Source organism: Morus notabilis, unplaced genomic scaffold (assembly GCF_000414095.1).
Source record: "Morus notabilis unplaced genomic scaffold, ASM41409v2 Scaffold384, whole genome shotgun sequence".
NCBI lineage: Eukaryota > Viridiplantae > Streptophyta > Magnoliopsida > Rosales > Moraceae > Morus > Morus notabilis.
The window spans coordinates 1,327,725-1,342,550 of record NW_010387635.1 but is presented as its reverse complement, the minus strand read 5'-3'; the positions used below and the strand labels follow the sequence as shown (position 1 = coordinate 1,342,550).

The following is a 14,826-nucleotide window of genomic DNA, read 5'->3' as shown; positions in this document are numbered from 1 at the left end:
TTATTTTATTACATTACATGTAGATTAGAATAAAATAATTAAGGTGTATGGATAAAATAATAATTATGCTTTAAATTTTATTTTATTTTATGTTAAAGATTGTTTAATTAGGGTGTATGTTGTTTTGTTTTGTTTTTTTAAAGGTTTTTTGTTTTAAACAAAAATTAAAGAGCGAAGTAGCCCTGTTTGTTTTCCTTCTCATTTTCATTTTTCACGATTTTTGAGAATGAAACATAAAAACACGTTTGGCGTCAAATTTTTGAAAAATTAAAAACAAAAATGTTCTTGTCCTTATATGAAAATCTGAAAACGATTTATTTCCGTTTTCATTCTTCCGTTTTTGTTTTCTCTCTTCAGCCCTTTCATTCTGCGACCGTGCTAATATATTTATTTAATATATTATTATTTAATATATTTAAGAATTGAAAATAATTTCAGAATAAAACTGTCAAATGTATTTTTAAAAATGATTCTAAAATAAAAATAAAAATAAAAATATTTTTATTTTTATACAAAAAAATAAAATCATTTTGAAACCAATTCTAAAGGCACCGCATTGTTAGGATGACTATTAATCGGAGAGAATTTTGTAATTAAAACACGTGGGTCTTAGAAATAAATAAATAATAATAAATAAGAAGTGGGTCCCATTCTCGGAACCACGTCCCCCGCGGTCGACATTCCTTGCGGAGAGAGGCAAATACACAAATCACAATTAGCATTTTCTTCTCCTTCAACACAACATCTTCGTTTCGCCAAAGCCAAACTCCCACAGAGACCTTCTTCAATAAGCCGTCAGAACCAAAAAAAAAAAACAAAAACAAAAATGAACAATTTGCAGAGACCCAGACGCCGCTGCGAGGGAACCGCCATGGGCGCCATCGTCCTCGATCTCCGCCCCGGCCTCGGCCTCGGCCCCTTCTCCCTCGGTATTTGCCCCTTTCCAATTTCGATTCTTCCGTTTTAATTTCTTTGTTTTTTCGCGTTTACGATTCGAGTTTCCAATTCGATTTGATTTCGGGTTGTTGTTGTTATTTTTTTTTTTTTTTTTGGGTTACGAATTAAGAATTATGTCCGAATTCGAGTTTACAGGAACCAATTCCTGTCAAATTCAATTAGAGAAATTCGAATTAGGTTTTCGTTCGATCGAAAACGCTTAATTATGTTTCTGGATGTAGTTTTTGAGTGTAAGGATCAAGTAATTGGTGGTGTTTAAATTAAATTTAGCTGTAATCAGGTGTGGTGGTTGTCGTTTGAATATAATTGCAGTCGTTTGATCTTAGAAGTTTTACTCGTTTGATGTTAGTACTTATAGTAATACTTGTAAAATGGTGTTCAGGAATGCCAATTTGTGAGGCGTTTGCTCAAATAGAACAGCAGCCGAACATATACGATGTTGTCCACGTGAAGCATTTTGACGAGGTATGCTTTCAAAATGCCAAATGCTGTATATATGTTGTTTATGTGGTTGTTATGGATTGGAAAATTTTCCAAAACATTTCTTTCAGTATGCATATAGGATTTTCTATGCATGGTTCTTCACTTTAGTGGGATTCTTTTTGTGGGCAAGTAGAAATAGTATGATGGAAATTCCCATGTTGGGTTTGTTTTATATAGTTACTTAGTTTGGCATTCCCGTGCTTATTGATTGCAGGATCCATTGAAACTGGATATTGTCATTAGCTTTCCGGATCATGGTTTTCATCTTCGGTTTGATTCCTGGTCACAGGTATGCTTTCCATATTTATAATATGTTTTCTTTTTCCTTGCATGTATGATGTCTCTAAAAGTTAAGGATATTGTGTTTCGCTTTCTTGGTACCATGTGCATTTTAGTTCCTGATGGTTGATGGATGATGCAGCTAGAGACAGTAGTTTTGTTTTAATGCCTGCTTTATATTAATCCAACATGAATATGTTGCAGAGGCTGCGCCTTATTGAAATTTTTGATGTAAAACGACTTCAAATGCGTTATGCTACATCTCTTATAGGGTGGGTACCTAAATTGAAGTTATAAATAGTTATGCTGTGGATATTGGATATGTTGCTAATCCACATTTCTGTTCCAGGGGACCATCCATTCTCGCCACTTTTGTAGCTGTATATGCACTTTTTGGGCCAACATTTCCAGGAATTTATGACAAAGATATAGGAGTTTACTTTCTGTTTTATCCAGTATGTACTGCGAGGCTCTAACTATTATGCATTTATGTTTTCTTTTCTCTAAACGTGTCTCTTACTGGGATTTTGCTATATTTACATTTTAGGGACTATCATTTGCTTTTCCTATTCCAAGCCAGTATACAGATTGCTGCCACAATGGAGAAGGTAGTTTATCAATGTTCATGCCATGTTTCCTTATAGAATTTTCAAGATCTAATTTGTAACACTTTTTTTTTCTCTAATTATGACAGCTGAATTACCGTTAGAGTTTCCAGATGGCACAACTCCAGTTACATGCCGTGTCTCTGTATATGATAGTTCTACAGACAAAAAAGTTGGTGTGGGATCCTTAATGGATAGGGCATCAGCTCCCCCGTTACCAGCAGGTAGCCTATACATGGAAGAGGTGCATGTTAAGGTTAGTTTCTATCAGTTCTGGTGCATTTTAATCATTTCCTACTGACATGAAGAGTTCTGCTTTGATGTTTGTTTGATGAGTCATTTATTTTTTATCGTTTATGTTATATTTGTTAGTTTGTTCACTTCTTTGATCCCTGGGCGAGATTAATTATTTGTATCTATTTCTCTTAATATTATGCCAGCTCGGGGAAGAATTGTACTTCATGGTTGGTGGCCAGCATATTCCTTTTGGTGCATCACCACAGGCACGTTTTATTTGCAAGCACCTGAGCTTTAATTTTCTTTCTGTCAGATTTTTGCCTGATGCTTTTCTAATAGCTACGTTTAACTTTTCCAGTGTATGTCCAGCATTCTAGTTTATTCTCTCATGGTTTCCTTTTGGATGCAGGATGTTTGGACTGAATTAGGTCGTCCTTGTGGAATTCATCAGAAGCAGGTGTTGCTATATCTTGAAATAGAATGCTGTACTTTTATACACCGGCGGTACATATTTGCTTCTGATGCAACGTTGTGTTGTTTCTCAAGAACTTAGAAACGTGCTTTCTGTTGTATAGGTTGACCAAATGGTCATTCACTCTGCCTTAGATCCTCGTCCACGGACAACACTTTGTGGTGATTATTTCTACAATTATTTCACCCGGGGTCTGGACATCTTGTTTGATGGACAGGTACTAATCTTGTTTCTGGTTTGTGTTGGCCTGCTTTTAGCTAGCAATTTTCTGATCCGTCTCTTTTATTTGCACGCAGACTCATAAAATCAAGAAGTTTGTTTTGCATACGAACTATCCTGGTCATGCAGATTTCAATTCGTACATAAAGTGCAATTTTGTTATTTTTGGTTCCAATCGTGAGTTCTTTTCCATATTTATTTATTTATATTTTAGTTTATAAGTTTGTACCTTGAAAGTTAGAACTCATAAACTAGATTGTATTTTGTAGTCGGAGGATCTTTTCAGGATGGAAAGTACAGGATTACACCAAGTACCAAGTGGGAACAAGTAAAAGTAACACTGTTTTCCCTTGTTTAAGTTGTTTTCTGCCTCCCCCCCTTAATAATTTCTCCATTTTTTGTGCCCACCTTTTTATTCCTATTTTGTTTGAGGCCTTTTTGCCCCGTGTTTCTAGCTAAAATGATCATACGACAGGGTTTTCCTGGTTACTGTGTTGTTTTAATAATATGATACGAAATATAGGAAATCCTTGGGGACTGTGGCCGGGCTGCCATCCAAACACAAGGTTCGACAAGCAATCCTTTTGGATCTACTTTCGTATACGGTTTTCAAAATGTTGCATTTGAGGTGAGTTGGCCATGAACGCTTGCTCGACCCCAATAATGTTGTCGAGTAAATTAAACCATTTGTGCTAAGTTATGTTGAGGAAAAAAGATTCTCTCTTTGGCTAACGTTTAACATATATTCTCTTAATCTTATTAGGTGATGAAGAATGGTTATATTGCAACCGTGACTCTCTTCCAGTCATGATTATCATAGCATTCGGTATGTTCCATTTGGATATATCTTATTTTTATCATTATCCGTTGTTGATACTCAGCCTTCGACACAGTTACATGTATGCACTGAGAATGTCATTTATATGGTTTTCTTATGAAAACCTTTTTTCTGTTCTGTTTTTCTTCATGCTCCCACTGCAACGTTGCGATTTATTATCTTGCAAATCATGTTTGAGTAGATTATTGCTATATGCAACACATATAGTGTTAAATTACTGAGACTAGAATTTCCAACTCTGAAATTCACTGCAGTTTTTGATCTTTTGCTACTTTGTTCTGATTTTCGTTCTCCCAGATCTATGCTGGCGCTTCAATGCAGCAAAATCTATTCTATTCAAATGATCGTGGTGGGAAGCAATGACAAATGTAAAGTTTATGTAATCACTTGTAAATTTCTGGTCGTAATCATGTATTGTATATTCTGTATTATTAGAGTTTCAAGAGCTGCAATGCTTTTTCCTAATTCTCTCTCATCATTGACTTACAAGGTGTATTGCTTCAAACTTGCACATAATATCCAAGCAGTGAAAATCAGTGTATTTACACCATCATTTTGAGACAACAGAATCATGTTTTGACCGTAGGAACAAAGTGACAATTTTATGGTCGGTCTAAACTACAACAACTTTGGAAGCCATTCATAGCCATTGATAAAACCGAGTGAAATAAATGGTCTTGCTTCTTGAGGAGTTAGCTCTCTTGACCATGACACACGCCCTCCAAAACCAGCACCTGGGCCCATACACTTGTATTGTCCATAAAACACAGTCCTACAAAGACACCGCGATTCTAACATGAGATTTACAATGTCGCTAGCATTCTCTCCATTGGTCAAAATCAAGTCTCCCACATTTGCACATGAAAAGACATGGTTTAGCAAAAGAAAATGTAAAGAAAACTTACATGTCCCTGTTTTTGTCTCCCCAGTCATACCATCCTCTTGGAGTCACTATCTTGTCCATGTAAGTGAAGGCAAAGACGACCCTACTAAAAGTTCCCCACGCCCTGCCCAAGTACAATGCTCCTGACCCGGTAACCTTACACTTGACGAATGAGAACCCCGTCTCCTGAAGCAAGTTTTCTCTCTTCTGGGCTGTCAACGCACCGTAGCTGTTTCCCGTGGCGTGCAAATGGCAACCTCTGTAGAGGGAAAGGCCGTTGCCGAAGATGAAGTCGACGGAGCCCTCGATGTAGCAGTTCTCAAAGTAGTGCCTACCGATGTGATCATATAGGGTGTCTTGTGATCCTATGAACTTGCAGCTTATGAAGGCTGCTGTGTCGGCCGAAATGCGCAGCGCCACAGCTTGCTTTCCTAGAGCTCCTGATGGCGGCGATGGCGCTTTGTTCTGCCAACGGAATACCAATTCAACATATTCAGTTAGACAAAAAAAGTTTTTGCTCAACTCTAGTTTTGCAGTTTAATGGCTTACCTTGAACGTGACATTCTTTGCTATAAAATAAGGAGAATTAACTGCAAAAGTTGCAGAACCAAAGGTACCCAGAGGACGCCCACTTTGTCCCAATCGGTCAGCTGTATCATCCCACTCAATGATGGTCTTGTGTACACCAGAACCTTCCAAGGTAATGTAAGCCATGGTATTAGGAATCTCAACCTTTTCCCTGCATTTTCATATCCATTTTTCAATATACAAAAAAGGTAAAAGAAACATAATATAACGGGCAAAAACCATGAGAATTAAAACTAGTTTTAAGTTCCACAAGTAAAAAAAAAAAAAAAAAAAAAAAAAAAAAAAAAAAAAAAAAAAAAAAAAAAAAAAAAAAAAAAACGAAGAAAGAGTTGCTCTATAAGACTGTATATCACACCTGTAAATCCCTGCACCAAGTGAAATAACCACTCTACAGTTACTGAATGTAGGCAGTGAATTAATGGCCTTTTGTAGAGAAGTAAAAGCTCCTAATCTTGGGTTTTTGTTAACTTTTATAGTCTTGCAAGGATGGAACTTGTTGATTGCTTTTTGGAAAAGAGAATGTTTGTAAGAGTCCATTTGCTTCACCCAGTTTAGATAGGCTTCTTCAACAGTTTCCAACCCATTCGGACTTGTTGAAGAACCAACACTTTTGAACACCAAAAAAATCACCAACAAAAACAATACTCTAAAACTTCTCATTGGTTTGGAAGGAAAGCCGCACCTCAACAAGCTCTCCAATTAAGTTGCGTTTTTCTAAAGAGTGGAGCTTAGAACTTGGCAAGTGATAATAAAAGTGATAAGGCACCAGAAACTAAATAAGTTAGAAAGAGAGGTCCTGAAAAGCAAAAATGGAATCTGACATTGGTTTTGGCTGTATATGCATTGTCTCTTCCCACCATTCCAACGATAAATCTGGAATGGCAGTGACTTGTAGTAAAGTGGCGTTTCCTCTTGTCCGTGTTTGGTCTTCAAAACGGCAGTAGAATATACTATATACATGTAACATGTACGTATATGCATGTATGTACTGTGTACATGCAATATTTGCTTGTGTAAAAATTCTTCTAAAATCAGTGGCAAAAAAGGGAAGGTCTCTCAGTGAGTGGTTGAATGAAAAGCGTGCATTTGTTTAGGCGTGGTAAAACACGACAAAAGATTTGTACTTTTGATTTGATTTGATTTCTTTTTTAATTTCATTTGATTATACAACACCTAGGGACATGTTTGTACCAAAAATAAAAGTCACTCTATATCACCAAATTGTTTATCAAACTTTGAATATAAAATGATGTGGTGATTGACTAATTATAATATCATTTGGTAAACGATATTTGAAAGTCACACATGTAAAATGCGTTGCCACATCGTTTAATATTCAAATTTAGTAAATAATTTTGATTTTTTTTGGAGGAAATAAATAATTTTGATTCTGATCATATGCATTCATAGAATCCCTTACTCATTTGTTTAGATTACGTTTATTTCGAAGGTTTTGGCATGGTTTAAAATTATAATTTTTAGCACGAAAAATTTAAAATTTAAAAATTAAAATCATTAACCATGATTTTAAATTTATGAATCAAATATCATCTTAATAATTACACAAAAAGAGAGGGAGAAAAAAAAAAGAATACGAAGGAAAAATAATTCCGTTGCCGGGACTTGAACCCGGGTCTTTCGGGTGAGAGCCGAATATCCTAACCAACTAGACTACAACGGATTGCTGTTATGTGGCAGCATATTATTTTGATTTAACAAAAAACAAGCAATATTCTCGAGTTGGGACAGGAGAGGAGGAGGGTTTAGTCCTTTTGTCTTGCTCTTTCAAAGCCCTTTCTCGCAAGCTCCTGCGATTTTACTATCCATTGTCCGAAGAAAACCTCCCAGGTATCATTCTCAAATTTGGTTCCTTATTTTTCTGGTTGCTGATATTGTTTACTTCATTCATTCCAATCACGAACATGTTAATTTCATTTCTTTTCATTTTTTTAATTATGTTTCCTGTTAATATCCTTTTTCTATCATGTACTCGAGAACCGCAAATTTTTTCTCTCGCGTTTCATTTTCAAGTTTCTTGCTTTTAGCAGGATTTTCAGCTGGTAAAACAAACAAAAAAAAAAAAAATCGACCCAAGAAAAAAAAAGTTATAGTATTTGAATAGTAGAAGTAGTGCAATTATTCTGATTCTAAATATTTAAATCTTTATATGCCCATATGATTATTTGCCAATGTTTACATGTTGAGTCGTGAAGGGTACTTCTTCTTCTTCTTTTTTTTTAAAACCATATAAGCCTTTTCTCTTAAATGGGTTTCTATGGATTTTTAATCCTTTGGCGGTAGAATTTGGATATGACTGATTCTTATATTAATTTCGGTTTTTATGGTTTTTGATACTTTGAACTTTGTCTTGCAGTGTGAGTGACAATCTGTGGTGTATTGTGAAAAATGACTGTGTCCGGTCTTACTGGTAGCCCTTCAAGATGTTGTGTCCGGATACCTGTAAGCAGTTCCGGGTCGTTATGCGGGCAAGTTCCGGATTTTCCTTGTATTGGGAAACCTGCAGAAAAGATCAAGGTACTTCGTCTTGGAAGGTATAGCTCTTATATTATGTGAATACTGCCATTGTTTTAAAAGATTACATGGGATTTCCATTCTTAAAGTTATTGTTTTTCTTTTGTGTCATGAGCAGAAATTATTTGATTGGTTCTACGCAAAGGTGGAATACAAGAAAATTTCAACCGATCAAATGTGCAATGGATGCTTCTTATGGTGATATGACAAATGAACCAACTGGTATGTTAATGTTACTTTCAAGTCCTGGAAATTCATGCTAATTTTATTTGCACCAACCATGTCTGATCAATACAATAAGGTGAATGAACAAAACAACTTCCAATATTATTTTTTGACTGCCTAATATGTGTGAAATTTTCCATACTTGCGTTTGCATAACTCTGATTTTGTTGAATTACCGTCGCACTGAATTATTGATGCGCTTTACAAGTTGGTATATTTCACTCTCTAATTTTGTTACTTAATTGCCTTCGCAAACTCAGTTATCTTTCCTAGGATTAATGTGAGGGACCCATACAAACGACTTGGTATAAGTAGGGAGGCTTCGGAAGATGAAATTCAAGCTGCAAGGAACTTTCTTATTCGACAGTATGAGGGGCACAAACCTAGTGTAGATGCAATTGAATCAGCTCATGATAAGATAATCATGCAGAAATTTTATGAGAGAAAGAACCCAAAAATCGATATTAAGAAAAAGGTCAGGGAAGTCAGTCAGTCTCGTGTTATGCAGGCTGTGAGGAGTAGATTTCAAACACCGTCGACGCAGTTCATCATAAAAACATCTATTGCATTTATTGTACTTGGAGCGCTTACCGTTCTCTTTCCAACTGAAGAAGGCCCAACTCTTCAGGTAGCCATTTCTCTGTTGGCAACGATTTACTTTGTGTTTGATCGGCTGAAGAGTAAACTCCGAGCCTTTCTCTACGGGTATGTGAATTTTTTCTGTTTCATTGCCTTTTATTCGTATGCATTTTTATGTAATTTAGCTCTTGATTTTTATTCAGAAGTAAAACTTAGTCATAACGGAGCATTTTTAGTTCATCAATCCAGTCCTTTGTTGGTTTTATGTTATTATATTTGATAGGACATGCTTATCGCAACAATTTGCTCTATTTGGCATTTCCTTAAGCCTGTTAATTCTAGAACAATCTTTCCCTGTCGGGGTTTAAACACATATTTGCAGCATCTTTGCAATCTGGCGCCTCTAATGTTGAAATTTAAGTAGAATAAACATTCGAGTAATAGTGTTATTGCTTTGGTGCAGTGCCGGATCATTCATCGTCTCATGGCTCTTGGGAACCTTCCTGATGGTGTCTGTAATTCCACCTATACTTAAAGGACCCAGGAGTTTTGAAGTCACAACTTCATTGATGACCTATTTGCTACTCTGGGTTTCTTCCACCTATTTGAAGTAGTGTCCTACTTATTTGTGAACCCCAATTTTGCTGGACTCAACTACACCGCAATTCTCGATGATTTAGCTTATGGACAGGTTTCAACTTTCTAGTTACAGCTTCTCAACTTTCTGACAGCAGTTTGTTTGCAAGCCTCCTAGTTTAGAAGAGAGAGAATTGTGGAAGTCATCACTTTTGTTTTCCAAAGAAGGGTGTAAAACAAGATGAAAGAAGGCTCACTAGTTTAAGCCAATACATGAATTTCCTCATTTCCCCGTTCTGTTTTTTATTACATGGATGGAGTATGTAAGTACAATTACATTTTGTTGGTTATTATATTGTTATGTTCTTTGCTTGGCATGGAACTTTGTAGCAACTTGTGAAAAACAATGGAGAAAATAATTATATGTAGGTGGAGATATGTGTTGGGGAAGGACCAATACTAGACTTGAGAACCCGTGGGGTGTTGGTTGGGATGGTCAGGCCTTTCGTTTTCACCCAAAAAGTCGGGTTTGAACCACTTTATGGGCACTTAGAGTCCGTTTAGTTCGTTGATTTGAGTTTTTAATTCGAGTTGAAATGTGATTTTATGTAAGAGTTTTTTATTGTAATAAAAAAGTTAAATGTGACTGTTTTTGAGAGTTTTTTACTGTAATAAAACTTAAATTCTAAACTCGAATAGTCAAAATAAACGGCCTTTTAAGTGATAAAAGTTATACTTTTCTGTCTTTCAAAGATTGTAGGGTTTGGCTAAGGACTTGAATTTCTAACTTGGGCTCACAAGGTGGGCTCGGAGGATTTCTGGGTATAAAAGGAAAAAAAAAATAGTGGACTTGTGAGGGAACCTTTTGTACCCTTTATTTCTCCTGAGCTGTAGGTGTCCGTGCTAAATTGGTGGTTGAGGATGTTTTGGTTTTTGGTTTTCATAGCTCTTGCCATAGGCCCTGGCCTCGGAATTTCTTCAATGTCGTTTTATATGATTTGCTTTCTGCTCTTCCACAATTCTGTCTCAACCAACATATGCCTTTCATAGACCTTTGGGCGTGCACTTGCAACTTAATAATCTATAGCTTTACCATGATACCCTCTTGGAAAGAGAACTATTGTAGAGCCTACAAGGAACTCTCGACAATTATTTACATTTTTTTTTTTTAAGAATAAGACTAATTTAAAATTAGAATTATGGGATTCTTTCCATCTAGTAACCCGGGCTTAACTTGTAAATGATTTTTTTTTTATAAAAAAATACAATACACGAGAGAACCCGTGCCTAGGGCTGTTCATAGGTTGGGTTGGTACGGGATATGACTTTTACTTCTCCCGCCCTAAAGAGCGCGGGTTGTACATATTTAGTCCCAATGATATTAGAAAAATTTCACAACCCAATGATGTTTGGGTTGGGTTGAGGCGGTGCGGGGTTGGTTGGGTGATCGGTTTCAACATTCAAAGAATTAAAGACTCAAAGTTCAATCAAACATTCAAAGTTCATCATCAAATAGAAATAATAACTCTAACATTCGAACAGATAGAAATTTAAAGTTCAATCCAACATCAAACATGAAGCAAAGTAATCCATCCAACATCAAACATAAAGCAAACATAAATTAGTCTTAACATAAAGCAAACATAGAGGCTTAATTCAAACATGAAGAAACTAGAGAGTAGAAATGAGTTGCTTGCCTAGGGTTAGATATTAAAGGGGCAAGTTAGAGCGCGGGTTAAGTTGGGGTGTGCGGGCCATTATAGGCTCAACCCACACCCCGCCCCAAAACTTCGGGCCAGACATTGTATGGGCCGAAAAAAAAATTTAATACTAAAAAGAGAGAAAGAGGAAAATATGCCAAGACTTGAGATGAATTAAAATTAATAGGCCAATAGTTTACATAAGTTAATAAATAGGCAAAATTACTGTTTACGTCCATAATTTGTCTGGTTATGAACCATAACTTGACAAGTTATTGTCCATAATTCACGATTTTTGTCCATAACTTGTCTGGTTATGAACCATAACTTGACAAGTTATTGTCCATAATTCACGATTTTTGTCCATAACTTGTCTGGTTATGAACCATAACTTGACAAGTTATGGCCTATTAATTTCTATAACTAAAAGTTAGCCTATATACTTCCTTAAGCTTTTCATATTGGCCTACTTTTTACTATTTCCGTACTAAAAATTACATTTTTTAAGTTGGGTTGAGTCTACAAATTTTACGGATTTATGAACAGCCATACAAACTGAAATCCCACTCCACTCCACCGCATGCCATTTGATCTAGTGGTCGTTAGCACTAGTTAAAGTAATTTGTGAGTTTTAAATTAGCTGTTTGTTTTGTAATTTATTTTAATTTAATAAATGGTGATTTAGAATCTTGGGCTTTTACTTTTCTTCCTCTAGTGAGTAAAAACTCTCAAACAAGTCCTTAGTATCACTTGAGAAGCTCCATGAGCTTTCTCCTCTTCATTCCTGAATTTGATTAACGTAACTAATCAAGTGATCTTATATGGCAAGAGTAAAGAGAATGGTTTGCCGGGAGAAAATACATGATGACTGTACTTATACAGGACTATTCAAGGCAGTTGTTGTCAATCAAAGGTCTCCATCTTAATTTCTTCATCTATTTTCTTTTTTTAATAAAATAGGAAAAGCCAAAACAAACGAAAGCAAAAATAAAATATTTGGGGGGTTCACCAATCATTCTCAAAAAAAAAAAAAAAGAAAAAGAAAAAAGATCATACTTAATTTTCCTTTTAGACAAACAAGTGAAATTCCCATTATTTCTGGCTTTGCAAAACTGAAGAAACGCAGCCACAGTGAATATCCAACCTTCCCATAAAACCAACCATGTTGTCGTTTCATGGTAAGGAGGCTCTCATCAACCCCACTTGGCATTAACTGATTGATCAATGTATAACAGCCTCAAACGTAATATCTCTCACACTCAATTCTAACTATAAATTTTGGTTTAACCCCAGCAAAATTTGTGTTGTGCCAAAGAGAAATCAGAGAGAGAGAGAGAGAGAGAGAGAGAGAGCTTGTGACAAGGAGAGTAAGAGTGAGAAAAAAACCAGAGCGTTTGATATCATAAAAAGAACACACTTTTAAGAGAAAATGGCCTCTGCTTCTCTTTTCAAGTCAGCACCAGTTCTTGACAAGCCTGAGTTTGTGAAGGGTGGTCAGTCTCTTCACCAACCTTCAGTTTCTGTTGTTCGTTTCCAACCCGTCTCACCTTCTTCACTCACTGTCCGCGCCTCTTCATATGCCGATGAACTTGTCAAGACCGCGGTATGTTCACGTGAAACTTTAACTTAGGATGTTCGAATTTATAACTCATACTAGTCAAATTTAGTAAATTGTTGATTACTTTTAACATGAAATAAAACTATTTTCTATTTTTGAATGGGGTATAGAAAACTATTGCATCTCCGGGGCGTGGAATCCTGGCCATGGATGAGTCGAACGCCACCTGTGGGAAGAGACTGGCCTCGATCGGTCTAGAGAATTCTGAGGCTAACCGCCAGGCATACAGGACTCTTCTTGTTACAGCTCCCGGGCTTGGCCAGTACATCTCAGGTGCTATCCTCTTTGAGGAGACACTATACCAATCAACAACTGATGGCAGGAAAATTGTCGATGTGCTCACCGAGCAAAACATAGTTCCTGGTATTAAGGTTGACAAGGTAAGCCAAAACACGTGTCAGTGCATCAAATCCGCCTTTTCTAATAACTTTTTATCACTTAGAAAAGGCGACACATTATCGATAACGATGAATAGCAGTGCTAAAGAGAAAAGGTTATCCATATGTGTGTATTTATGTAATGTTTGTAAAGGTTTTTGTTAAGCAATAGCTGGATGCTAAATATTGCAGGGTTTGGTTCCTCTAGCTGGTTCAAACAATGAGTCATGGTGCCAAGGTCTTGATGGAGTTGCCTCTCGCTCTGCTGCTTACTACCAACAAGGAGCTCGTTTTGCCAAATGGTAAGAAATAAAATAACAATATTTCTATAAAAATAACACATAAAAAAAAAAAAATATATATATATATATATATATATATACATATCCCTCTACTTGCTCACTGACTAGCAAATTATGTGCATTAAGAGTAGAAAAATTGACCCTTTTTTGACTGATCAAAGAATGAATTATCATACGCCTTTTTCCTAATCTATTTGTGATTAATCAGGCGTACAGTGGTTAGCATTCCAAATGGACCATCTGCCCTGGCTGTTAAGGAAGCTGCCTGGGGTTTGGCTCGCTATGCTGCCATCTCTCAGGTATGATGGCTATTGAATAACACAGTTTGTGCACTTTGAGTGAGCCGTTCACTTCGCTGATTCGAGTTGAGATGTGATTTTGTGTGAGGGCTTTTTACTGTAGCAAAAAGTTAAATGTGACTGTTTCTGAGAGTTTTTTACTGTAGTAAAACTCTAATTCTAAACTCGAATCGGCGAAATGAACGGGACCAGATGACTAGTTTGTTTGCTGAAAAGTTTGCTATGTGGTGTTTTTTAGGACAATGGTTTGGTGCCAATTGTTGAGCCTGAGATCTTGCTTGATGGTGACCATGGGATTGATAGGACCTTTGAAGTAGCTCAAAAGGTTTGGGCTGAGGTGTTCTTCTACCTGGCTGAAAACAATGTCGCCTTTGAGGGAATTCTTCTCAAGCCCAGCATGGTCACTCCTGGTGCCGAGAGCAAGGACAAGGCCACACCGCATCAGGTCGCTGACTACACCCTCAGACTCCTCAGGCAAAGAATCCCCCCTGCTGTCCCCGGAATCATGGCAAGCACTCGAAACTCGATACTGAGGTTACATGTAGGAAATAACAAATTAATGTGCTGTGTGGTACTAATGTTTTCTTGAATTGGTTTCGGTTGAGCAGTTCTTGTCAGGTGGGCAATCTGAGGTAGAGGCAACCTTGAACTTGAACGCGATGAACCAAGCTCCCAACCCGTGGCACGTCTCGTTCTCGTACGCAAGAGCACTTCAAAACACTTGCCTCAAGACGTGGGGAGGCAGACCTGAGAACGTCAAGGCAGCTCAGGAGGCCCTGATTGTCCGGGCAAAGGCCAACTCTCTTGCTCAGCTTGGTAAATACACCGGCGAGGGAGAGTCGGATGAGGCCAAGCAAGGCATGTTTGTTAAGGGCTACGTTTACTAAGCTGTTTCTTCACTCCAAATTCTTCTGTAGATGTGTGCCGTGAGAATATGACAAAGTAGTGAAAACTTATCGTCTCTGTCCAAGTTCTTTGTGGAGATTATTTTTGGGCCTTAAAGTTGTAATATTAGTTATCTAATAAATTAATCTCCTGGCAATTGATGCTGTTGATA

The 14,826-nt window shown here is 36.8% G+C and overlaps 4 protein-coding genes and 1 non-coding gene across 7 annotated transcripts; 3 read left to right on the top strand and 2 right to left on the bottom strand.

Moving 5' to 3' along the window:
• Nucleotides 1-684: 684 nt before the first annotated feature.
• Nucleotides 685-4,662, top strand: LOC21409366 (UPF0183 protein At3g51130). Of its 3 annotated transcripts, XR_002903776.1 has the most exons (16): nt 686-929; nt 1,340-1,422; nt 1,655-1,729; nt 1,924-1,991; nt 2,069-2,174; nt 2,267-2,327; nt 2,414-2,580; nt 2,765-2,827; nt 2,971-3,018; nt 3,137-3,250; nt 3,330-3,429; nt 3,522-3,586; nt 3,776-3,880; nt 4,016-4,078; nt 4,388-4,458; nt 4,581-4,662. XR_002903776.1 is itself a non-coding variant. In XM_024177062.1 (15 exons), exons 1-14 carry the CDS (start codon nt 827-829, stop codon nt 4,061-4,063), a joined length of 1,200 nt encoding a protein of 399 aa, XP_024032830.1. In that variant the 5' UTR covers nt 685-826; the 3' UTR covers nt 4,064-4,078; nt 4,388-4,640. The 3 variants fall into 3 exon arrangements, 2 of the variants coding, with proteins under 2 accessions (XP_024032830.1, XP_024032829.1); XM_024177062.1 differs by having other exon boundaries at nt 685-929; nt 3,522-3,580; nt 4,388-4,640; XM_024177061.1 differs by having other exon boundaries at nt 4,388-4,640.
• Nucleotides 4,663-4,696: 34 nt separating this feature from the next.
• Nucleotides 4,697-6,649, bottom strand: LOC21409365 (probable pectinesterase 53). Its single transcript, XM_010115086.2, has 4 exons — nt 5,917-6,649; nt 5,523-5,712; nt 4,996-5,438; nt 4,697-4,862 (listed from the first exon to the last, which is right to left on the bottom strand). Exons 1-4 carry the CDS (start codon nt 6,219-6,221, stop codon nt 4,709-4,711), a joined length of 1,092 nt encoding a protein of 363 aa, XP_010113388.1. The 5' UTR covers nt 6,222-6,649; the 3' UTR covers nt 4,697-4,708.
• Nucleotides 6,650-7,169: 520 nt separating this feature from the next.
• TRNAE-CUC lies at nt 7,170-7,242 on the bottom strand. Its single transcript has one exon. It is a non-coding gene; the product is annotated as a tRNA-Glu (tRNA).
• An 8-nt stretch (nt 7,243-7,250) lies between these two features.
• On the top strand, nt 7,251-9,850 carry LOC21409364 (protein CHAPERONE-LIKE PROTEIN OF POR1, chloroplastic). The gene is made up of 5 exons (XM_010115085.2): nt 7,251-7,409; nt 7,936-8,113; nt 8,212-8,315; nt 8,579-9,023; nt 9,361-9,850. The coding sequence occupies exons 2-5, from the start codon at nt 7,968-7,970 to the stop codon at nt 9,509-9,511; spliced, it is 846 nt and encodes a 281-aa protein (XP_010113387.1). The 5' UTR covers nt 7,251-7,409; nt 7,936-7,967; the 3' UTR covers nt 9,512-9,850.
• Nucleotides 9,851-12,493: 2,643 nt separating this feature from the next.
• Nucleotides 12,494-14,819, top strand: LOC21409363 (fructose-bisphosphate aldolase 1, chloroplastic). Its single transcript, XM_024177091.1, has 6 exons — nt 12,494-12,776; nt 12,902-13,171; nt 13,361-13,470; nt 13,679-13,769; nt 14,008-14,277; nt 14,378-14,819. Exons 1-6 carry the CDS (start codon nt 12,603-12,605, stop codon nt 14,654-14,656), a joined length of 1,194 nt encoding a protein of 397 aa, XP_024032859.1. The 5' UTR covers nt 12,494-12,602; the 3' UTR covers nt 14,657-14,819.
• Nucleotides 14,820-14,826: the final 7 nt, after the last annotated feature.